The 25,395-nt window shown below is 33.5% G+C and overlaps 1 protein-coding gene across 2 annotated transcripts in view; it reads right to left on the reverse strand.

Annotated features, from left to right (window-relative positions):
- Positions 1-25,395, reverse strand: part of ADAM2 (ADAM metallopeptidase domain 2) — a 141,993-nt gene that overhangs the window by 33,981 nt on the left and 82,617 nt on the right. For both annotated transcript variants that reach the window (XM_045459799.1, XM_045459793.1), the window contains exons 13-16: positions 22,785-22,965; positions 18,734-18,832; positions 18,438-18,633; positions 8,362-8,467 (exon numbers count right to left, since the gene is read on the reverse strand). In XM_045459799.1, coding sequence (XP_045315755.1) covers positions 8,362-8,467; positions 18,438-18,633; positions 18,734-18,832; positions 22,785-22,965 — 582 coding nt within the window. The remainder of the gene's footprint in view (positions 1-8,361; positions 8,468-18,437; positions 18,634-18,733; positions 18,833-22,784; positions 22,966-25,395) is intronic.

Here is a 25,395-nt window from a genome sequence, read left to right on the forward strand (position 1 = left end):
TCAGGAGGAAATAGAAAGCTTGAACAGACCCATAACCAGCGAAGAAATTGAATCGGTTATCAAAAATCTCCCAACAAATAAGAGTCCAGGCCCAGATGGCTTCCCAGGGGAGTTCTACCAGACGTTTAAAGCAGAGATAATACCTATCCTTCTCAAGCTATTCCAAGAAATAGAAAGGGAAGGAAAACTTCCAGACTCATTCTATGAAGCCAGTATTACTTTGATTCCTAAACCAGACAGAGACCCAGTAAAAAAAGAGAACTACCGGCCAATATCCCTGATGAATATGGATGCAAAAATTCTCAATAAGATACTAGCAAATCGAATTCAACGGCATATAAAAAGAATTATTCACCATGATCAAGTGGGATTCATTCCTGGGATGCAGGGCTGGTTCAACATTCGCAAATCAATCAACGTGATACATCACATTAACAAAAAAAAAGAGAAGAACCATATGATCCTGTCAATCGATGCAGAAAAGGCCTTTGACAACATCCAGCACCCTTTCTTAATAAAAACCCTTGAGAAAGTCGGGATAGAAGGAACATACTTAAAGATCATAAAAGCCATTTATGAAAAGCCCACAGCTAACATCATCCTCAACGGAGAAAAACTGAGAGCTTTTTCCCTGAGATCAGGAACACGACAGGGATGCCCACTCTCACCGCTGTTGTTTAACATAATGCTGGAAGTTCTAGCATCAGCAATCAGACAACAAAAGGAAATCAAAGGCATCAAAATTGGCAAAGATGAAGTCAAGCTTTCGCTTTTTGCAGATGACATGATATTATACATGGAAAATCCGATAGACTCCACCAAAAGTCTGCTAGAATTGATACATGAATTCAGCAAAGTCGCAGGATACAAAATCAATGTACACAAATCAGTTGCATTCTTATACACTAACAATGAAGCAACAGAAAGACAAATAAAGAAACTGATCCCATTCACAATTGCACCAAGAAGCATAAAATACCTAGGAATAAATCTAACCAAAGATGTAAAGGATCTGTATGCTGAAAACTATAGAAAGCTTACGAAGGAAATTGAAGAAGATTTAAAGAAATGGAAAGACATTCCCTGCTCATGGATTGGAAAAATAAATATTGTCAAAATGTCAATACTACCCAAAGCTATCTACACATTCAATGCAATCCCAATCAAAATTGCACCAGCATTCTTCTCGAAACTAGAACAAGCAATCCTAAAATTCATATGGAACCACAAAAGGCCCCGAATAGCCAAAGGAATTTTGAAGAAGAAGACCAAAGCAGGAGGCATCACAATCCCAGACTTTAGCCTCTACTACAAAGCTGTCATTATCAAGACAGCATGGTATTGGCACAAAAACAGACACATAGACCAATGGAATAGAATAGAAACCCCAGAACTAGACCCACAAACATATGGTCAACTCATCTTTGACAAAGCAGGAAAGAACATCCAATGGAAAAAAGACAGCATCTTTAACAAATGGTGCTGGGAGAACTGGACAGCAACATGCAGAAGGTTGAAACTAGACCACTTTCTCACACCATTCACAAAAATAAACTCAAAATGGATAAAGGACCTGAATGTGAGACAGGAAACCATCAAAACCTTAGAGGAGAAAGCAGGAAAAGACCTCTCTGACCTCAGCCGCAGCAATCTCTTACTCGACACATCACCAAAGGCAAGGGAATTAAAAGCAAAAGTGAATTACTGGGACCTTATGAAGATAAAAAGCTTCTGCACAGCAAAGGAAACAACCAACAAAACTAAAAGGCAACCAACGGAATGGGAAAAGATATTTGCAAATGACATATCGGACAAAGGGCTAGTATCCAGAATCTATAAAGAGCTCACCAAACTCCACACCCGAAAAACAAACAACCCAGTGAAGAAATGGGCAGAAAACATGAATAGACACTTCTCTAAAGAAGACATCTGGATGGCCAACAGGCACATGAAAAGATGTTCAGCATCGCTCCTTATCAGGGAAATACAAATCAAAACCACACTCAGGTATCACCTCACGCCAGTCAGAGTGGCCAAAATGAACAAATCAGGAGACTATAGATGCTGGAGAGGATGTGGAGAAACGGGAACCCTCTTGCACTGTTGGTGGGAATGCAAATTGGTGCAGCCGCTCTGGAAAACAGTGTGGAGGTTCCTCAGAAAATTAAAAATAGACCTACCCTATGACCCAGCAATAGCACTGCTAGGAATTTATCCAAGGGATACAGGAGTACTGATGCATAGGGGCACTTGTACCCCAATGTTCATAGCAGCACTCTCAACAATAGCCAAAATATGGAAAGAGCCTAAATGTCCATCAACTGATGAATGGATAAAGAAATTGTGGTTTATATACACAATGGAATACTACGTGGCAATGAGAAAAAATGAAATATGGCCTTTTGTAGCAACGTGGATGGAACTGGAGAGTGTGATGCTAAGTGAAATAAGCCATACAGAGAAAGACAGATACCATATGGTTTCACTCTTATGTGGATCCTGAGAAACGTAACAGGAACCCATGGGGGAGGGGGAGGAAAAAAGAAAAAAAAAAAAAAAAAAAGAGGTTAGAGTGGGAGAGAGCCAAAGCATAAGAGACTGTTAAAAACTGAGAACAAACTGAGGGTTGATGGGGGGTGGGAGGGAGGAGAGGGTGGGTGATGGGTATTAAGGACGGCACCTTTTGGGATGAGCACTGGGTGTTTTATGGAAACCAATTTGGACAATAAATTTCATATAATAAAAAAAAATAAAATAAAATAAAATAAAATAAAAAAAAAATAAAAAAATTAAAAAAATAAAAAATATTGAAAAAAATAAAATGAGACTAGAATATAAAAAAAAAAAAAACAAAAAAAAACAAAAAAAAAAACAAAGCTGTAGTGATCAAGACAGCATGGTACCGGCACACACACACAACACACACACACACACACACACACACACACACACACACACAGATCAATAGAACTGAACAGAGGGGCACCTGCATAGCTTAGTCATTTGAACATCTGATTCTTGATTTTGGCTCAGGTCATGTTCTCATGGTTTGTGAGATTGAGCCCCATGTCAGTCTCTGTGCTGTCAGTGCAGTTAAAAAATGGCAGAAGACATGAATAAACATTTTTCCAAGGAAGACATACAGATGGCCAATAGACACATGAAAAAATGCTCAACATCAGCCATCATCAAGGACATCAAAACTACAATGGATATCACCTCACACCTGTCAGAATGGCTCAGATCAACAACACAAGAAACAACAGATGTGGAAAAAAGGGGATCCATTTGCACTGCTGGTTGGAATGCAAACTGGTGCAGCCACTCTGGAGAACAGTATGGAAGTTCCTCAAAAAGTTAAAAATAGAACTACCCTATGATATAACAATCACACTACTAGGTATTTACCCAAAGAATACAGAAATACTGATTCAAAGGGATACATACACCTCAATGTTGACAGCAGCATTATCCGCAGTAGCCAAATTATGGAAACAGCCCAAGTATCCATCGATTGATGAATGGATAAGGAATATGTGGACATCAATTCACAATGGAATATTACTCAGCCATAAAAAGAGTGAAATCTTGTCATTTTTAATGACATGGATGGAGCTAGAGATTATTATGCTAAGTGAAATCAGTTAGTCAGAGAAAGGCAAATACCACATGATTTCACTTGTATGTGGAAATTAGGAAACAAAAAAATATATATAGGGCAAAAAAAGAGAGAGGAAAACCAAGAAACAGACTCTTAACTATAGAGAACAAACTGATGGTTACCAGAATGGAGGTGGATGGGGGATGGGTTAAATAGGTGATAGGGATTTTGGAGTACACTTGTGTTGAGCACCGAGTGTTGTATGTAAGTACTGAATCACCTGAAACTAATATTATAATGTATGTTAACTAACTTGAATTTAAATGAAAACATTTTAAAACTTAAGAATTCAAAAGCTAAAGTTAGATTAATTAACAAAAGTAGGGCGCCTGGGTGGCTCAGTCAGGTGAGCATCAGACTTCAACTCAAGAGGTGATCTCCCAGGTCATCTTGAGTTCAAGCCACACATCAGGCTCTCTGCTGTCAGTACAGAGCCCACCTGGGACCCTCTGTCCTCCTCTCTGCCCCTCCCCCACTTGCATGCATGCTCTCTCTCTGTTTCTCTCTCTCTCTCAAAAATAAGTAAACATTTTTTAAAAATAACAAAAGTAAATGAATTATATACCGTAGAGTTATCACTATGTACGTTATTTAAGGTATATGCAGTATTTTAACAAAACGGATATCCTGAAAATTATGTCTGCTGTATCAATGTGAGCATATATTTATAGCAAATATTATGCCATAAAATTTTTATTTGGCTTACGAGTCTTTTTGGGGGTCTAAATGCTACCACACAGACACTGATACATCAGAGAATTCAACAAATTATCTTGCAGCAAAAGTGGCAGGGGAGACTAACATGAGCCCAACTTTATACCACATTCTCTAAATAACTTCCTAATCGGTAAAATCTTAGCAATGACAAAAATATAGGTAACTTGGAGCAATTTTCTATGGCCTGGCTTTGTCTGCCTTTGGGCAAAAAAGGGAAATGAAAAAGAGAAAAGCATCCTCTGACATTCAGGTGAAGATATTAACAGAAAAGTATTGGAGTTAATGCAAACTGACTTGCACTTACAGCTAGATCTTCTGCTTAACTGTTGAATATAAGCAATTTTAGGAATATCAACTTTAAGCCAAGTCGCTCTGTGGTCACGATGCATCAAGAAAAGACAGACCTGATCCATAAATTATGAATGAACATAGAGAGACAAAACATAAACATTTTCCAAACAACAAAATTATCAAACATCCATCTCATCCAGCTAATATGAGTGGCTGTTGCTTCATTATCAGTTACAGCTTAACTTCTCTCCAATCTTTCTTCTTCATATGTAAGATTTATTGAGATACTCAATCATACCTTTACTTTCTGAAAGCATCAAATTCAGAAGAAAGATCCACTTCCTCAAACCCAATTGAAAATCACTTAAAACAAACCCAAATTCTATAAAAACTCTCTCAAACTCTGGAACCAAGATGTCCCACCGTTTCTTGTAGTGGATAGTTTCACTGATCGCTGCATGTAATAAACTAAGGATTCCAGTAAGGGTAGAATTCTAATTGAAACACACACACACACACACACACACACACACACACACAGGGAGAGAGGGAGAGAGAGAGAAAGGGAGAAAGAGAGAGAGAGAGAGAGAGAGAGAGAGAGAGAGAGAGAGAAAGGCCCTGGAATGTAACCCGAAAGGGAACAATTGTATGATAATTGAGCTTTAACAATGGGGACTATATCATGAGATATTGTGAATTGGGATACATCCAACATCTCTTAGCTTAAATAATCAGATGGCAGAACTAAAAATGGGCCTCGTGTCAATTAGGTGCCCAGAAATTAAAAAGAGCTCAGCACTGAAGTGTGCATAAACTTCACCATAAATCTTGTCTGACCACTGAACTCAGCATGTACAGTGAAGACTCCAGGGAGTTCATAAAAAGCATCTTAAGAGGCATAAGAAATAGGCATAAAGCATTTTAAGAGGCATAAAGAAATAAACAGTATTTCAACTACAACTCACAGAAGGGTATTGTTTATAGTGTGAGTTCATCTATGTTAAATCCCTTCCACAACAAAACTCTATTGCTTTCAGAAAGCATAAATGAATGAAAAATTTCCATTATGTATTATTCCTAGTATCCAATATAAAGTAAAAAAAAAATGTATACATGCCAAAAGAAATAAGACTTGGCCAAGGAGCAAATAAATCCCTAGATACCAATATCAATATGATTCAAATATCACAATTAACAGAGAAGCACTGTATAGCAACTAATATAAAAATGATCAATGACTAAAGGAAAATACAATCATAATCACTAGAAGGTTTTCTTTAGTCAGTAAATGCAATTTTTATACATGATTTTTAACAAATAACTTCTGCATATTTGAGTTTGAACATATGAGAAATGTACTAAAATGTACTTTATGGTGTATAATCAGAAATAATCACTGTAAGTTCATGTTTTAAATGCAGAGATATAAAGGAGCAAATTAATAATTGTATGATACATGTATGTGCATATATTAAATGTATGTTCTAGGTCTGTTGACTGAGAAGGTGCAGAGGTAATAAAAAATAGTGGAAATAAGCACATCTGTTGCCCAGATATGTATTTTTTTAATATTATTCTCTACTAAAAGGAATATAGGCTACTTGGATAAATAGCTGAATCCAGATTAGGGGCAGGAAAAGCATAACAGGAGCCTAGAATATTTTGTGCTAGAAAAATGTGAAAGTTCTTTTTTTTTTTTTTGAGTTTATTTATTATTGACTTTGAGAGAGACAGAAACAGCATGAGTGGAGGAGGAGCAGAGAGAGAGAGGGAGACAGAGAATCCCAAGCAGGCTCAGTATTATCAGCACAGAGCCGATGCGGGGCTTGAACTCAGGAAATCATAAGATCATGACCTGTGCTGAACCAAGAGTCAGACACTTAACCAACTGAGCCGCACCCCCAAAATCTGGAAGTTCTTAAAGAGTCCTATCAAACACTGTGGCCAAATAAAAGAGACTCTCAGTGGCCAAAACTGAGACAATTTGAAAAAGAACCACAATAAATAATAACAGTAAAGTATTCTATACTATTGAATAAAATAACAATTGCTGAGTCTGAACCAATATAAATAAACACATAGATAAACAAATAAATAAATATAGAGAAGGGAATACTTCTCCCTACTGTACATTTCTAGCTTACAGGCAGAGTAAATAATGGAATTAGAAATCATCAATGAATTTTAAGCCTAGTGAAGTAAAGTTTGAAGAGGAACAGAATATGTACATGTTCTCAATATAATTTAATCTAAAATAGACAAGACTGAGAAAAAAATCCATGTACTTTTTAAAAATTATACTAGGGCATACATATCACTTCAGTAGTAAGCATGCCAAAACGTATAGCATGAATCTATGAAAAATATCCACCAAAGCCAAATTGAAGGACATCTTTAAAACAATTACTCTGTAGCATTAAAAAAAAAAAAAAAACTACAGAAAAGAAAAAAATTAAAACAAAGAAAATATCTAGATTAAAGATGAAAAATACATTATGACTAAATACAAACAAATATATGACTCTGGATTTGTTCCTGAAAAAGACAAAATAGATATAAATACTTCCCTAAGACAATTAAAGAAGGTTTTTTTTTTTTTTAAAGTTTATTTAGTTATTTTGAGAGAGACAGAGACAGAGTGAGTGGGGGAAGGGGAGAGGGAGAGAGAGATAATAATCCTAAACCGACTCTGCACTGTCAGCACAGAGCCTGATGCTGGCTGGGGCTCGAACTCACAAACTGTGAGTTCATGACCTGAGCCAATCTCAAGAGTCAGACGTTTAACTGGCTGAGCCACCTAAGGGCCCCAGAAGTTCTAATATGAAACATGGCTTTATAGCTACACTATAGCTATGTAAGAAAATATCTTTATTCCCAGGAAACACACATGCTTTTTTTATGGGTAAAGAAGCATAGTTTTCAATATTCTTTCAAATGGTTTAGGAAAATCATTTTGAAGAGAGGAGAGAAGAGAGTTAAAAAAATAGAAGGATAAAGCAAATGGGCAAAAGTAAATAATTGGTAAACCTGGGCGAAGGTATATGGGGAGGCTTTGTATGATTCATGCAAACTAGAAATGTTTTACAGAATTTTTACTTTTACTACCAAACCAAATTTGAAATCATATCAAAATAAAATATTATAAGAGCAGTAACATTCTGGTTCTAATATATATAGTAATGGTAACCCAATGGTGTTGGTGGAATTACTATTCATATTTGGCGTATCAGAAAAATGAAGCACATATCCAAGTTCACACAAGAAGGTAAGCCAGTGGTATTAGGAATTGACACCAAGGTGCGTGGCTGTAGAGCACATGGTCTTAAACACAGTCCTTTACTTACTGGACAGTAAAAATTCATACATTTTCTTTTCATCACTGTAAGAATGCTCATACTTTGTAAAGTTAAAATGACAACGTGCAAAATAGAAATGACCAGTCCTTCTAACTAATGTTATCAATGTATCTATATATGTAAAGTAAACACTCTGTGGGACAATAAAAGAGATAATGGGATGTATGAGAAAAGGTAGTGCAGATATTCTGTATTAAAGACCTTTATAACTGACTGAATATAGTCTAACTTCATGGGCAGGTAATATTTTGATTACTCATAAGCTTAATTATCTGGTTGGATTTTCTAATTTAAGGCAATAAATAGAGTTTCTCAGACAGATTTCTTAAAGCATACTTAGTTTTACACTGTATGTATCCTGAAGGACCTGAACCACAGTTCCCAGATTGATCGGCCTTAGAATTAAGGTGAGCATAACACTCTGCAGGACCAAAATCTGCACCTGGAAAAAAATGTGTGTTTAGTCATATTGAGCTTATGTTAATTTAAAATAATTTATGAGTATATTTAAAATCTGATATGGTTTAAAATATATTATACAAAATACAATCATAACACATATTGAAAACAAAAACTAGATTTAAGATCACACAATATAATTTCAATGAAATATTTAAAAATTGAAAGCACTCTTGCCAAAAAGATATCTTAAAATTAACCATGGTGTGCAGTGTATCTTCTAATTTTTAATAAGTCTAGATATCTATAAATGTATAAGAAAGTTTAAAAGTTGACTTATTGGTCAATAACCTAACTTATATAAATATCATTTCAAGGCAAACCACTAACAAATATCTTATTTTTTCATATTTTTCTAAGAAAAATATTTTCTAATTTTTCTTAGAAAAATATTTTCATATTTTTCTTAGAAAGAAATCGTGGAGTCTCAGTTTTTACATTTACTATCCAATCCATGCACATAATGTGTTCAATTCTCATAAAATCCAACCAATGGATCTTATTTATTATAGCGTCCATTAGTTCTATTGTAGTTGAAGGATGAAATCAAAAATCTTTGATAGGAAGATTTAACCACTGCATTATGGTGCTGAAGAAAAATGGCACACCAAAAGAGGATCCACAGGTACAAACCTGGATCTCAGCTGAAACTCCCACAGGCTCTAGTAAACTGGAAATAAGCAGTTTATTTTATCCCAGAGGTCATTCTAAACCTGGTTATGGGTGAGAAGTCAAAATTATTGCTTAGCTAGGGAAGCAGGCCATTTGGTGGACATAAAAATAGGCCAAGGTTGAAGGATCTTCATAGTTATAGTGACAAAATTAGAGACTCAAGAGCTCTCAACATATACTTTATTCCCTGCCTCAAGAATCGTTCCTGCTTCTAAATGTGTGAAGAGCAGGAGATTAAAATATAAGAAGACTTCCATAAAGCAGTGCGGATTTTCTGCAGTTTCTGTGTTGTGGTTACATAGTTGCCAAGGGAAGGAGTCTCAGTAAATATACCAATTCTCAGTTGAAAACCCTAAAGAGTTATGGCCATAAAAACAACAGTAAACTAGATAGAGTGAACGTTATTTAATCTCTAACCAAAACTTAATACATATCACTTTCTGATTTAATTAAAGTGATTAGTTCCTCATTTCATACACTTAACAGAAGAAAAAGATGGTTAATAGTAGTATCTGTGTAAAAAAATAAGCATTTTAGACTGAAAGCAGGGCTTCAAAAGGCAAAAATTAAAGACACTGAAAAAATTTAACTAGACATGTGTCTTTTCATTCAAGAAAAAATATAAAGATATCTACCTATATTAAAATAGTTAAGAGAACATGATACATTATATAAATTACAAAGATATGAGCATGCAAGAAGAAAACTATCAAAAATAAACTGAAATAATTATGGAGAGGTTATTGAATATAATTTGAAATTTTAAGAAAATCCATATGATAATATAGTATTTACACCAGTGTTCCTAGAAACTCACAGAACACTAAGAAGAATTAAACACACACATACACAAATACACCCAAACATATGACATGAAGACTGCTAAAAAACAAAGAAAATCTTGATGGCTTAAAGAGAAAAGAGACACAATTTGACAGATTTTCTTTAGAAAATATGGAAACAATATGACAATAAAGTAACATCTTTAAAATGCTAATAGGGATAGAGTTTCCATTTCAGGATGGCAACACAAAAGATTCTGAAGTCACTTCCTCCCATAGACATACCAAATCTGCAGCTAGATATGGAAAAATTTCATCTCAAAAAACTAAAAACTAACTAAGCAACTCTTACACATTGGACAAAGGAGAAAACTCTCATAGAATCCAGTAGGAGAGGCAGAGAGAGACATCACACCAGACATGGCAATCCACAATCATGAAGGAATACAAAACCCAGAACAATAACACTGAGAGTTGGAGTGGCTATAGAAATATCACACACACACACACACACACACACACACACACACACACAAAGTATAAGAAAAAAAAAATGTTACTAAAGACAACCAAAGAATTTTTACAATAAGATTGTCAACGCATGAAGAAATATTACAGAAAATATTACAAACATATCCCCTAGGAACAAAGCACCAAAATCTATTAAATAAAAACTGGCAGGCTTGAAGGAAGAAGTAGGTAAAAATAATAGCTGACATTCTGTCAACTGTCAATAATGGACAGAAGAAATAGAAAATCAAGAAGGAAATACAAAATTAGAACAACACTACAAATGAACTAGCCATAACATATCTATAGAACACTCTATCCAACAAGAGCAGGATACATATTCTTCTCCATGCATTTGGAAATTCTCCAAAATGGTCATATGTGAGGCCAAAACAGTCTAAATAATTTGAGAAGAAATGAAATCATATGAATTATGTTCTCTGAATACTCAATTATGTTTTCTGAATACAATGGAATTAAATTAAAAATCAATAATAAAAGTACATTAGGGAATGTACAAACATGGTAATTAAAAACCACACTCCTAAATAACCAAAGCATCAAAGAAAAAAAAATCTCATGGGAAATTAGAATATACTTAAGATGAATAGGAATAAAAACATGACATACAGAAATTTATGAAAAACATTGAAATCACTATTTGGAAATTGATATCTGTAAATGCTTAAAATAGGAAATAAATATTTCAAATTAATAACCTAGAATTTTATCTTAAGATATTGAAAAAAAGTATTCTAAACATAAAAGGAACAGAAGGAAAGAACTAATAGGAATTAGAGAAGAAAATGATAAAATAAAAAAGACACAAGTGACAGAGAAAATCAACAAAACCAAAATTTGGTTCTTTGAAAAGATCAACAAAGCTGGTAAATTTGAATTATTAATAAGGAAATGTCCCACAATGAAAAGGGTGAGTGTGGATGACTTCACTGGTAAATTCTCCAAAATTTTCAGACAATATAATACATTACAGATTGTTCCCAAAACTATGAGTAAGAAATGCTTTTTGTGTCATTCAATGTGACTTGATTATTAAAACAACACAAGACAGTTCAAAAAGAAAAAATGTTAGAACAATATCTCTCACAAATATAGACTTAAAAATTTCAAGAAATCTACAGAATTAGGAAACAAAACAAATGAACATGAGGAAAATAAAAGAGAGAGGAAAGCCAAGAACAAACTGAACTGTAGAGAACAAACTGATGGTTACCTGAGGGGAGGTAGGTGTGTGTGTGGGGGGGGGGTGGTTTAAATAGGTGATGCAGATTAAGGAGTGCAATTGTGATGAGCACTCATTGTTGTATGCAAGTGTTGAGTCACCATATTGTACACCTGAAACTAATATTACACTGTATATTAACTAACTGGAATTTAAACACAAACTTTTAAAAAATCTACAGTGATGAATAATAAAATGCCAGTAAACTGAAATCTAGAGCATATTAAAGCATTATTAGCAAAACCGTTAGCATATTCTATTACCAAGTAAGATTTGTTCCTGGAATACAAGCATGATGTTATATACCAAAATAGCAGAATAAAGGGGAAAAAACACATGATCATGTCAATTGATGCACAAGAAGCAAAACTTGATGCATTTTAATGATAAAACACTTAACTAACTAGAAGTAGAAGGAAAGTCCTTCAATATAGTAGAGGCCACCTATAAAAAACACAGTTAATATAATACTCAGTGGTGAAAAATTGAAAGCTTTTCTTCTAATGACAAGGAGCAACACAAGGATGCCAGATTTTAGTAGAAGTCCTAGTCTAAAGCAAGAGGCAAGTAAAAGAAATGATAGGAACTTAAATTGGAACAGAAAAAGTTATCTCTCCTCATAGTTGCCATGATTGTATATATAAAGAAAATTCTAAGGATTTTACACACACACACACACACACACACACACACACACACACACACACACATTCACACAACCAATAAATAAATTCAGCAAAGTTTAAGGATACAAAAATTAAGGCATCAATTGCATTTCTATAATTAGCAATGAAAATTCCCAAAAGAAACCTAAGTAAACAATTTTATTTATCAGTGCATCAAAAAGAAAAAATACTTAAAAGTAAAATTAACCAAAGTAAAGTAAAATTTATACAATGAAATCCACAATGTGCTGCTGAAGAAAATTAAAGAAAACACAAAAATGGAAAGCTATCCTATATTTATGACTTGGAGGAAAAATATTAAGACGGCAATATCACCCAAAGTGAGCTACAGCTTCAATGCAAACCTATTAAAACACCAACAATGTATCTCTGCGGAAATAGAAAAACCCATCTTAAAATTCGTATGGAGTTTCAAGGTCCTGAAATTGTCAAAATAATCTTAAAAATGGAGAAAAAACTTGGAGATCTCATACTTCCTGATTTCAAAACTTACCACAAAAGCTACAGTATTCAAAACCATGTACATTGGCATACTAACATACGGATATATACACCAACAGACTAAAATAGCCACCCCAGAAGCAAATCCTTCCACATATGTCTAATGATTTTTATGTGTGCCAAAACCATTCAATAGGAAAGGACAGTCTTTTCGACAATTGGTGTTAAGAAAACTGAGTATACACATGCAAAAGAATGAACTTGAACCCTTACCTTACAGGATATTCTAAAATTAACATGAAATGGATTAGACACATAAATGTAAGAGCTACAAACATAAAACATTTTCTTAGATATGCTGAGGATTAAGGAGTGCACTTGTTTTGATGAGTACCGGGTGTTGTATGTGTGTGTTGAATCACTAAATTGTACACCTGAAACTAGTATTACACTGTATATTAACAACTGGAATTTAAATAAAAACTTTAATTTTTTATTTGTGTATAGTTGACACACAATGTTACATTGCTTTCAGGTGTACAACATAGTGATTCAACTTCTCTACACATTATGCGAAAAACTATAAAACTCTTAGAAGAAAATAGAGAGGAAAAGTTTTTTGACATTGGATTTAGCAATTATTTCTTGGATATAATGCCAAAAGCATTGGCGACAAAAGAAAATATAGATAAAAATGTTAAAAACAGTTGCACATGAAAATCAATGGTGAAATCAACTTTGATAGATATGGAGTTTCAGTTTGGAAAAGTGTAAAAAGTTCTGGGGAATGGATGATGGTGATATTTGCAAAGTAATGTTAATTGTAAAATGACAGTGAATTGTAAAAACAGTAAAAATGGTAAGTTTTATGTCATGTATATTTTTTCACAATAAAAATAAGAAAAAAATCTCAAGCATATACCAAGAATCCAAAACTATCAATATAAAAATGATAACACAACTTGACCAAGTGGTATCTCTTCCAGAAATGCAAGGCTAGACATTAGTGTAATGCACCATATCAATAAACTAAAAGACAAAAAAAAATCACTTAACAGACACAGAAAAAGGAGTGGAAAACCTAGCATTTTACTCTTGATTTAAGGAAAAAAACCCAGCAACCTTAACAAACAGGGCAACTGAAATGGAACTTCCTTAACCTAATAAAGAGGATTATGAAAAAAACATGGTTAATATCATCCTTACTAATGAAAAACTCAAAGTTCAACCCCAAAGATAAGGAACAAATCATAATATATGCCCTGAGTACTTCTACTCAATATTATATTGGAAATACTAGTCAGGAAAAAAAGCCAAGAAGAAAAAATAAAAGGCATATAGATTGTAAACTAAGAAATTAAAATATATCCATTTTCCTAAGACATTTTCTGATATACAGAAATCCTAGCTACCTATTAAAAATAATTATGGGAACTAATAAAGAATTTTAGCAATTTTGCAGGATAAAGGTTCAATATTCAAAGTCAATTTATATCTCCACACTAGTAATGAATAATGAAATTTTTTAAAAATCCTATACATAATAGCATCAAAAAGAATAAAATATTAAGAAATATATTTAACAAAATAAGTGTAGAGCTTGTATACTGATAATTACAAAACTATAAAACATTTAATTAAAATTAGCTGAATACAATAAAAATAGTTGGAAAGACATCCCATGTTCATGGATTCTAAGCTATAACATAGTTAATATAACATTACACCTCAAATTGATGTGTAATTCAACACAATTACTATCAAAATTCCAGCTGACTTTTTTTCAGAAATTGTCAAGTTGATTCTGAAATTTAAGAAATGCAAGAGTCCCAGGATATCCAAAATAATCTTAAAAAGATAGAAAAAGTTGGATTACTCACATTTCCTGATTTGTAAACTACAAGGCTACAGTAATCAAGACAGTGTGCTACTGACATAAGAATATAGATGTATTAGATCAATGGAGTAGAATTTACAGTCTAGAAATAAATTGTTTTACAATCAAGTGATTTTTTAGCAAAGATGTCAAGTTACTTAAATGGGTGAATAATCATCTTTTCAACAGTGATGCTGAGATAACTGGGTATCCACATGCTAAAAGAATTAAGTTGGACCATTTTTCACACCATATACAAAATTAACTCAAAATGGATTATAGACCCAAATAGAGATTATAGAGAGCAAATCCTAAGCAGGCTCCACGCTGTCAGCTCAGAGTCCAATACAGAGCTCAAACCCATGAACCATGAGATCATGATCAGTGCCAAAACCAAGAGTCGGACACTTAACCGACTGAGCCACCCAGGCGCCACTCTCCACTTTCTTGAAGAATGAAAGCTTTTTAAATTTTTGAAGTCCAATTTATGCCTTTTTCATTCATCACTTGTGCTTTAGGTGTCATATCTAAGAAAACACTGCCTAATTCCAGGTCACTAAGATTTATGTCTATATTTTCCTGTAAAAGTTTTATAGTTTTAGCTCTTACATTTACGTCTGTAATACGTTTTAAGTTAATTCTTGTGTTTGGTGTGAGGTAGGGGTTCAAATTCATTCTTTTGCATGTGAATGTACAGTTGTTCATGCACATTTATTGAAAAGATGTACAGGGTATTTTTTGCTCATTAAGAATTCTGGGTGGGTGAGTAGTTATTTTCTTTTAGCCGTTATAAGTATCTTTACTTTGCCATCTAGCTTCTGTAATTGTTGACAGGGAATCTGACTCCACTTGCTTTTTAAAAGGTACTGTGTCTTTTTCTCCCACTTTAGATGTTTTGTTCTCCTCTTTTCATTTTTTTTTCCTAGTAGTTTTGCTATGATCTCTTTATGTGTTTTTTTTTTTCTTTAAAGACATTCTTCCTAAGATTCTGAAAGCACCTTGGGGCGTCTAGGTAGCTCAGTCAGTTAAGTTTCTGACTTAGGCTCAGGTCATGATTTCACCATTTGTGGGTTCCAGCTGTGTCAGGCTCTGTGCTGATGGCTCAGAGCCTGGACCCTGCTTCAGATTCTGTGTTTCCCTCTGTCTCTGCCCCTCCCCCGCTCATGCTCTGTCTCCCTCTCAAAAATAAATGAACATTAAAAAAATTAAAATATCATCAATACAGTGTATCTTGGTTTTTCTAGTTATTTTCTCATAGTTACATATGGCAGTACTTGCTACATCCTTTCCCTAAATTTAATATTTAATGCAGGTTTTATATTTAGCATAATTACAAAATATTTAAATGTAAATAAGCTGTCAGAATTTATTCTCTTATTTTATGTTATTTTTTAACTTTGTTTTTGCCTTTTGAGTTAATCAAGAATTTTCTTGCTTTGTTTTTCCCCTTATAAGCTTTTTTTTAATTATTTTTTTTAATGTTTATTTATTCTTGAGAAAGAGAGAGACACAGCATGAACGGGGGAGGGTCAGAGAGAGGGAGACACAGAATTTGAAGCAGGCTCCAGGCTCTGAGCTGTCAGCACAGAGCCTGATGCAGGGCTCAAACTCACGGACTATGAGATCATGACCTGAGCCAAAGTCGGATGCTTAACTGACTGAGCCACCCAGGCACCCCTCCTTTATAAGCTTTTATTTTCAAATTATTTTATTATTATTCTTGTAGCTTGGATTATAAAATGAATACTTGACTAATGCTAATTTTTAATTTCTCTTTTGTGCTGCATTTTATTGGAATAATTGAGTTTTGTTTCAGTTTTTTTTTTCCTGGTGAAACTATTTTTTTTTTCCATTTTTATTCTTCTAGGGGTCAACTTACATTTTTGACATACTAATAACTTCATTTCATATTATTCTTTATATTTTAAAATATGTTTTTAAAAGATGTGTTTTTTAGCCAACAATGAATTTTGCTAATTTCTATGATGATGATTTCTTCTTGCTTAATTCTTCTGTCTCCTCATTTAGTTTCCCTTTTTGTTTTTAACATCATTCACAATCAGCCCTTACAGAAATAGATTTGGAAAGCAAATTATATGAGTTCAAATGTGTGCTTTCACATACTTTTTTTTAAATCTATGTATTTAACATTGGGTGAAATTCACAATTTTACCTGCCAGCTGAAACAGAAGTTCTACCTTTTCAATGATCTAACCAATATGCTTATTTTTACATTTTAACCACTATTCCTTTCAGATCAAGATTTTCTTTCCTATTTCTCCCTTTCTCTTTCTTTATTTATCTGTATGTATATATAGGTAGGTAGATAGAGATAAATAAATAGATGATATGGATGATAAGGAAGACATGATACAGATAGAGATAGATAAGAGATAGGTAGAGATCAGTGATAGTAAATAGATAGATGATAGATAGATAGATTGATAAATAGATGATAGAGAGATAATTGATAGATGATAGATATATATATATATAGAGAGAGAGAGAGAGATGATAGAGAGGGAGACAGAGAGAGAGAGAGGAGACAGAGAGATGGAGAGATAGAGATATCTTTCTTCAAAATTTCCTTTGTGGTTCAAATCATCCAGTTCCTGGTGGAGAGCACTTAACCATTCTATGTTTCTTTCCTTATATCTTTGTTTTGCCTTTCTTCAAACCAATAGTCATTCTATGTCATTGTACGTCCATTTTTGGAGTTGATCATTACTTTGCAACTCCTTTTTACACAGAAATTAAAGTAGGCAATTACCCATTACAGTTGAGAAAAGGTTGAGCCACTTGGCTATTTATATGAATATCCTAAATATTTCCTTGTCAATCACTCTTTTACTTCTGATATAGACATAAAACGCTGCTGCCATTGCTGCTGTCTCCATCTTCTTCAGCAAATGATTCCATGTCTATTTAGTACCATGTGTACTCAGTGTACATCATCTTTCAATTATTTGATAGTTACTGGATCCTCATTACTCCTTTTTGTGATTTTCATAAAATATCCTTGTAGTTCCCAGGTGTGAATGTGTGTATCTGGCTGTGTGTATCTGCATGTGTGATTTAAATTCTACTCATATGCTGATTTATATTTATGATCCTCTAATGTCCACAGCCATATGTATGTATTTTATATTTCCTAAGAAAACTATGGATATGGAGTGAGAGAGGGAAGTGTAACTTATATTCAGTCTGCTTTTTTCCTTCTCAAATGAAGAGCCCATAGACTTTGAATCTTTTCCCTTATTATTTTGTGGAAATAATTCATACCTTTAATTCCAGACAACTTGTCTGATATTTTTTTACAGCATTCCTTAACTTTTTTCTATAATCCTTTAAGATATATATATATATATATATATATATATATATATATATACATATATATGTATGTGTGTGTATATATATATATACTAAAAATCGCATTATTTTTAAAAAATTTTTTAATGTTTATTTTTGAGAGAGATGGAGTGTGAGTGGGGGAGGAGCAGAAAGAGGGAGACACAGAATCTGAAGCCAGCTCCAGGCTCCGAGCTGTCAGCACAGAGCGCAATGCTGGGCTCAAACGCACAAACTGTGAGATCATGACCTGAGCCAAAGTCGGACACTTAACCAACCAGCCACCCAGGAGGCCCTTACATTATTTTTTAAATCACAATTATGTATCAACATCTACTTCTTTTTGGTTTCCAGAAGAACACATATAAGAGAAATAAAATTATAATAAATACCTTCACCAAATAAATCCACACACTGTTTTATCCCACTTATACAACTTCCATTCAGACAAAGCCATTGATTCTCTCCACATGGATGCCCATTCTGAATAAAAAAGTTATCTTGACATGTTGCAGATGATCCATTGCAATATTCAGGGAGATCACATTCATCAGAGGAAGGTCTACATATTTCTCCTTTTGCCAAATACTGATGAAATGAAGTAAATAATATTGAATAAAGCAGAATGTGAACATATGAATAGAATAAAAAAGATGACTTTGTTCAGAAAAATTTAAAAGGATCTTACTTGACAATTTTTACAGCATTCACCAATATCACAAGTTGAACCAACTGTTAATGTACATGCGGTATGATCACAACATGAGTTTAAGTTAGCAGCACAATCCTGAAAGGAAAATCAAATTCTCTGAAGTACCTTCCAACTTTTACTCACACTAGATAGATATTTTAATGGTGACAGAATATTATCTAATATACAGATAAGTGCTTAAATTACATGTTGGCAAACATAAAAAAATTAGAGCCACTTATTTATTTACTTAACACATATTTATTGGTTACTACTCTGCTATTCTGTATACTCTTTCTATCCCTAGAGTAGGTTTGACTATACTGTAGTAGGATTTTTCTGAAACTCTGAGTCCACCAAAGCCAAAACATCAAGCTCTCTGGCTCTTGTAGACAAACAGATAGTTAAATACAAGACATAAAATAAATGGAAACTATGATTTATCAGTTTCATTATAGTGACTAGTTCCTAATCAGCCTTTATGAATCTATTGTGTTCTAATAAGCCTATACCTTTTATGGAATGTTCAAAGTTTAACTTACTTTTATTCTCTAAAGGCAAAGAGTTAGAAAATAATATTTCTAAATATGACTGAAATTATGATTCATCCATATATTATTATGCCTTGATTAATGTTATGATTCATCCATTGTGATTTTGTTTATAAAAATTCTATTATTACACTTAAAGCAACAGATAAGAATAGAGAAGATTGGAGAGACAATGCTTACACACACACACACACACACACACACACACACACACACTTTTTAAATTGTCAGGGATTTGGAATAGGGTTAATTGGGCAAAAATTTCAACAAGTTACACAAAAATAAGTCATGGATTTCAGTAGTGTTAATATGAGTTATAGTCAAATACTTATTAGGGCAAACTAAATTTGAACTATTTTCCAGAACTATTCTGCCTAATCAATGTTATTGTTATTGCTACCCATACGGGATTCCAGAGAGTAAAGTTATATCACAGGAACTGGCTCACTTATATTATAATTAATAGAACTAAGATACACAATTGTCAATTTTTACTAAAAATTTTCAAAGTGTTTCCATTTAGACCCAAACAAGAAAAACACAAGTGGGTACTGGAAAATAATTTCTTAAAAGCACGTCATCCAACTAGGTATCTAAAAGTTCACTTTCTTATTGGGGACAGTACACATTCATGACCTCAGCTATTGCTGTAGGGAACACTGAACTCCTTTTATGTATTGATTTCCTCACATCCATACACCCATTATGAGTCTCACAATCTCTCTCTCTCTCTCTCTCTCTCTCTCTCAGTGCATTCCTTTTATCTCTAGTCTTCCCACCTCCCTCCAATCAAGCAGCTTTATCTAAGATTTTTGTGGGTTGGAGAACATGCATTTGTTGATTGTGAATGATCCAAACATTTTTTTACTTAAATATTGACCTGCATTAAAATATTCAAAGCCACAAGCATGCCTCATTTTCTTTTCAATTCATTTGAATTGTGAAAACTTTGTATTATTTTCCTGAATGCCAGCAGATATTAAGCTTGGAAGAAATGTGGGCATTACCTTATTTTATCGTGCTTCATTTCATTGTACTTTGCAAACATCACTTTTGTTTGTTTATTTGTTTTTACAAATTGAAGGTGGCAACCTTAAATTGAGCAAATCTACCAGCATCATTTTTCCAATAGTCTCTGTGTCACATTTTGGTAATTCTTTCATTATTATATTTGTTATGGAGATCTGTTTTCAGAGGCATTTGATGTTACTATTGTGATTTTGGAGAGTGTCATGAACCATTGTCCATATGAGACAATAAACTTAATTATGTTTTGACTGTTCCACTGATGAACTGCTCCCCTCGCTCCTTCTTTTCAGGCATCCCTATTCCCTGAGACACAACAACATTGAAATTACAGGATTATTAATTGGCCTAATTCAAGTGAAAGGAATAGTCAAATGTTTCTCACTTTAAATCAAAAGCTAGAAAGGATTAAGCTTAGGGAGGAAGGCATGTTGAAAGCTGAGAGAGGCCAAAGCTAGGCCTCTTACACCAAAAAGTTAGTCAAGTAGTGAATGCAAAAGAAAAGTTCTTGAAGGAAATTAAAAGTCAATGAATGCATGGATGATAAGAAAGCAAAATGGCATTACTGCTAATATAGAGAAAGTTTTAGTTGTCTGGATAGAAGATCAAACCAACCATAGCATTCCATTAAGCCAATGTCTCACCCACAGGAAGGCCCTAATTCTCTTCAATTTTATGAAGGCTGAGAGAGATAAGGAGGCTGCAGAAAAGTCTGAAGCTAGCAGAGGTTGGTTCATGAAGTTTAAGGAAAGAATCTGTATCCATCACATAAAAGTGCAAAGTTAAGTAGCAAGTGGTGATGTAGAAGCTGTAGCAAGTTATTTAGATGTAGCTAAGATAATTAATGACGGTGGCTACACTAAACAACAAATTTTCAATGTAGACAAAATAGCCTTCCATTGAAAGATGTCATTTTCATAGATAGGGAGGAGAAGGTAATATCTGGCTTCAAAGCTTCATAGGACAGGGTGACTCTTGTTGGGGGCTAATGCAGCTATGACATTTAGTTGAAGGCAATACTCATTTACCATTTCAAAAATTCTAGGGCTCTTAAAAATTATGCTAAATCTACTCTGCCTGTGCCTGATAAATGGAACAAGAAAGTCTGGATGACAGCACATCTGTTTACAACATGGCTTAGTTAATATTTTAAGACCACTGTTGAGAAACACAGCTCAGGAAAAAGAATCCTTTCAAAATATTACTGCTCATTGACAATGTTCCTGGTGACCCAAGAGTTCTGATGGGGAGGTACAAGGAGATTAATGTTGTTTTATGATTACTAACACAACATCCATTTTCTAGCCCATTGATAAAAGTCTATAATTGCAATAGATAGTGATTTTTCTAACAGACCTGACCAAAGTAAGTTGAAAACTTTCTGGAAAGGACTCACTATACTAGAAGCCATAAAAAGCATTCATGATTTATGGGAAAAGGTCAAAATACCAACATTAACAGGAGTTTGGAACAAGTTGATTCCAATTTTCATGAATAGCTTTGAGGGGGTCAAGGCTTCAGTGTAGGAAGTAATTACACATGTGATGGAAATAGAAAGAAAACTATAATTGGCAATGAAGCCTGAAGATGTGACTGAATCACTGAAATCTCACGATAAAACTTCGACAGATGAGGAGTTCCGTCTAATGGCTAAGCAAAGAAAGTGGTTTCTTGAGATGGAATTTATTCCCACTGAAGATGCTGTGAAGATTATTAAAATGACAACCAAAGATTTAGATTATATACTTTTAGTTGATTAAACAGCAGCAAAGTTTGAGATGATTGACCCCAATATGAAAAAAGTTCTACTGGGGGTAAAATGCTTTCAAACACCACCACATGCTTACAGAGAAACTATTCATAAAAGAGCCAATGAATGCAGGCAGGTTCATTGCCATCTTATTTTAGAAACTGCCACAGACACTCCAACCTTCAACAACCACCACCTTGATCAGTCAGCAGCCATCAGCATTAAGGCGAGATTATGACTTGCTGAAAGCATTCTTCAGTGATAAGGTATTTTTAAGATAAGTACCTTGTTTTTTCAGACATAATTCTATTTCACACTTAGTAGACTATAGGATAATATAAGCATATAATTGTATGTACTGGGAAACAAAAAGAATCATTTTATTTACTTTATTGTGATATTCACTTTGTTCTGGTTGTCTGGAACAAAACCCACAAAGCTCTGAGGTATTCCTATACTAGGGAAGAACACACTCAAGAGGGAAAGTGAAAACCTAGGTCAACATAGTTACAGAATTAATGATCTTGAAAATCATCTGTAAGGATAATCTATGAACCACTGAATCCATATACTGATATATAAGTGCACTTATCAGTTTATTAAAATTTCTATATGCCTTTTTAACTTTTTTTCAGAAAAGTGATTTTGATTCCCTAGGGAAAATAGCAGTATAAACATTTATTTATAATTTTTCACGCATATCTTCCAAAGTAGTACTAACCTCTGCACTCCCACAGTCACACTGTTCTCCTTGTTCCACTTGTCCATTACCACAAACCACAGATTTGTATGATGGATCTAAGTGTGGCTGATTTTGAAGACATTGGGACTTTGGATTTGAAATAAAATTTGCAAAATCCTCCATGCTGCAGTTACTAAAGATCTTCACACCACTGGAATGACTAAACATACGTCAAACTTCAAATTTTTATGTTAAGTATTACTTCATAAATTGCCTAGACTTGGAATAAAGCTATTTAATAGTATTCCACAACAGTCAAAATGCTCAATTTTGTTAGTGTCAAAATTTTATTTTCTGTACAAGGGAAGTCAATTGTGCAAGAATTTATATTAAATATTTAGTTAGCAATAAATGATGGAATTTTATTGGTTCTTATATTACACTCACTCATGACATTGTTTTCTCTTACATTTCCTACCTCACAAAATACTCTGTTTCATTTGTTGCTTCCTTTTCCTTTCATGGTCCCTAAATATTATAATATCCTGTATTAACAAAAGAGATTGAGCTTTTCACTTCTTTATCTATATTTATTCATAGGTAATCCTGAAGTACGTATTTTGAATAACACCTATACCTGACAGCTCAGATATTGGTGCCTATAGCCCTAATATATCACCTAAACTCGAGTCCAATACCAACTTTTTACTCAGAGATAACATTTCTAAACCCACATCTAAAATACCACCCCCTTACATCTTTATTCTTTTAGTGACACTTATTATTCTTTAATATTTATCAACAACCAAACTATTATTTATTTAATTATTTACTCATTATCTTCCCCTACTAGTTTTTTAGCTCCAGAGAAAAGGCATTCCAACTATTTTGTTCTCTAGCACATATATAGCACACATATATATATATATATTTTTTTTTTTTAAATAAATGAGTCCATGGAATAAACTATCTGTTGTAAATAGTACATTCTTTTGTTGATGTTACATTATGACTTTTATTATTCTGAATAGTATTAATACATGAAAAAGTTATATTCATTAAGATTTATAATTTGATGACAGATATAGCTAGTATGAACTTATTGGATTTTTTTTTTTTTAATTTTTTTTTTCAACGTTTATTTATTTTTGGGACAGAGAGAGACAGAGCATGAACGGGGGAGGGGCAGAGAGAGAGGGAGACACAGAATCGGAAACAGGCTCCAGGCTCTGAGCCATCAGCCCAGAGCCTGACGCGGGGCTCGAACTCACAGACCGCGAGATCGTGACCTGGCTGAAGTCGGACGCTTAACCGACTGCGCCACCCAGGCGCCCCGAACTTATTGGATTTTACAACAATAGACTCAAACCCTAGTCCTTTGGACTATCACAGGGAAATATTATTTACATGTGGATCATGAAAAAATTAGGGTTTTTAAATTTTTTGGAGGTCACACCCTATTGAACATACTCTACCATTAGAATAACCACAAATAATTGATTTATTATTACATTGCCAAAAATTCAGACGATTTCTATCTAAATACCAAAAACCAAACGGAGAAATGATAGAACATTACTAAAAAGTAGGCAATGTAAGATGTGCTTACTATGTGTGAACTCGTTTATAAGGGATACACTTCTGGGTATAAATTAGTGTTGACATTAGAAAGAAAATATCAGTCATAATTATATCCAACTAGACAATTAATTTGAAGCTTGAGTCTTAGCAAACACTTGCTGGATGTTCTCATTCTCCATTCTCTCATTTTTCCTTGATAATTGAGCTTCTGGTTTTCAGTCAAATACAAGGCTTCCTTGTGTAGTGTCTACATTTCTTAGCCTTTTGTAAAGTTAGGATAACATCTATATAAAGGTCAGATTATTGGCCTAAAACAAAACCATAAATTTAAATTATAGAAAGTAATGTTGACAGCCAGGTTTTTATTCTATTGGTGACTAGAATTTTGGTTAACTATTGTAGTCAAAGCTTCCATTATGAACTATGAAATGATCCTGGATATGAAAGTCACTGTGTAGAAATCAATGTAAAATTATACTGTGAAATGTCATGCAATTAATAGAATTCTAATTTCCCAAAATAAAAATAACTTATCCTTGATTTAAGCCGTTATTACTTTGGGGTTTCTGAACTTACATTTAAATCTAAAAACAAATTCCATCCCAATAAATACAGATATCAATCAGGATATTGCTGTTTTAATGACATTTCAAACATTCATTTTCTTACCACAATATTGCAAAGCATTGACAGCAGGATGCAATGTTCTCATTACATTGAGGTGGATGGTACTAGAATAGATCATCTTTTGCTTAATCCATAAGCAAAACATGTGTCCAATATTTGCATTTTTTAGAAGAAGCAACACTCATTAGAAACAAAGTTAATAAAATCTGTCTTCTAATATAACATTGAGGAAATTATTAGAGGCACTTCAATTAGTAACTAAAAACAAATACAACACTTCAATGCATTCTCCTACTGTGAAGTTTGTACAGCATAGAGATAATCAAGCAAAAATGGAAAACAAAAGATAAAAATAATTACTATCATTAAATAAGTCTCAATAAATTTCAAAATATGTACATCCAAAAACAATAAATATTAAATCAGAAATAAATAATAAAAA

Source organism: Leopardus geoffroyi, chromosome B1 (genome assembly GCF_018350155.1).
Source record: "Leopardus geoffroyi isolate Oge1 chromosome B1, O.geoffroyi_Oge1_pat1.0, whole genome shotgun sequence".
NCBI classification, from domain to species: Eukaryota; Metazoa; Chordata; class Mammalia; order Carnivora; family Felidae; genus Leopardus; species Leopardus geoffroyi.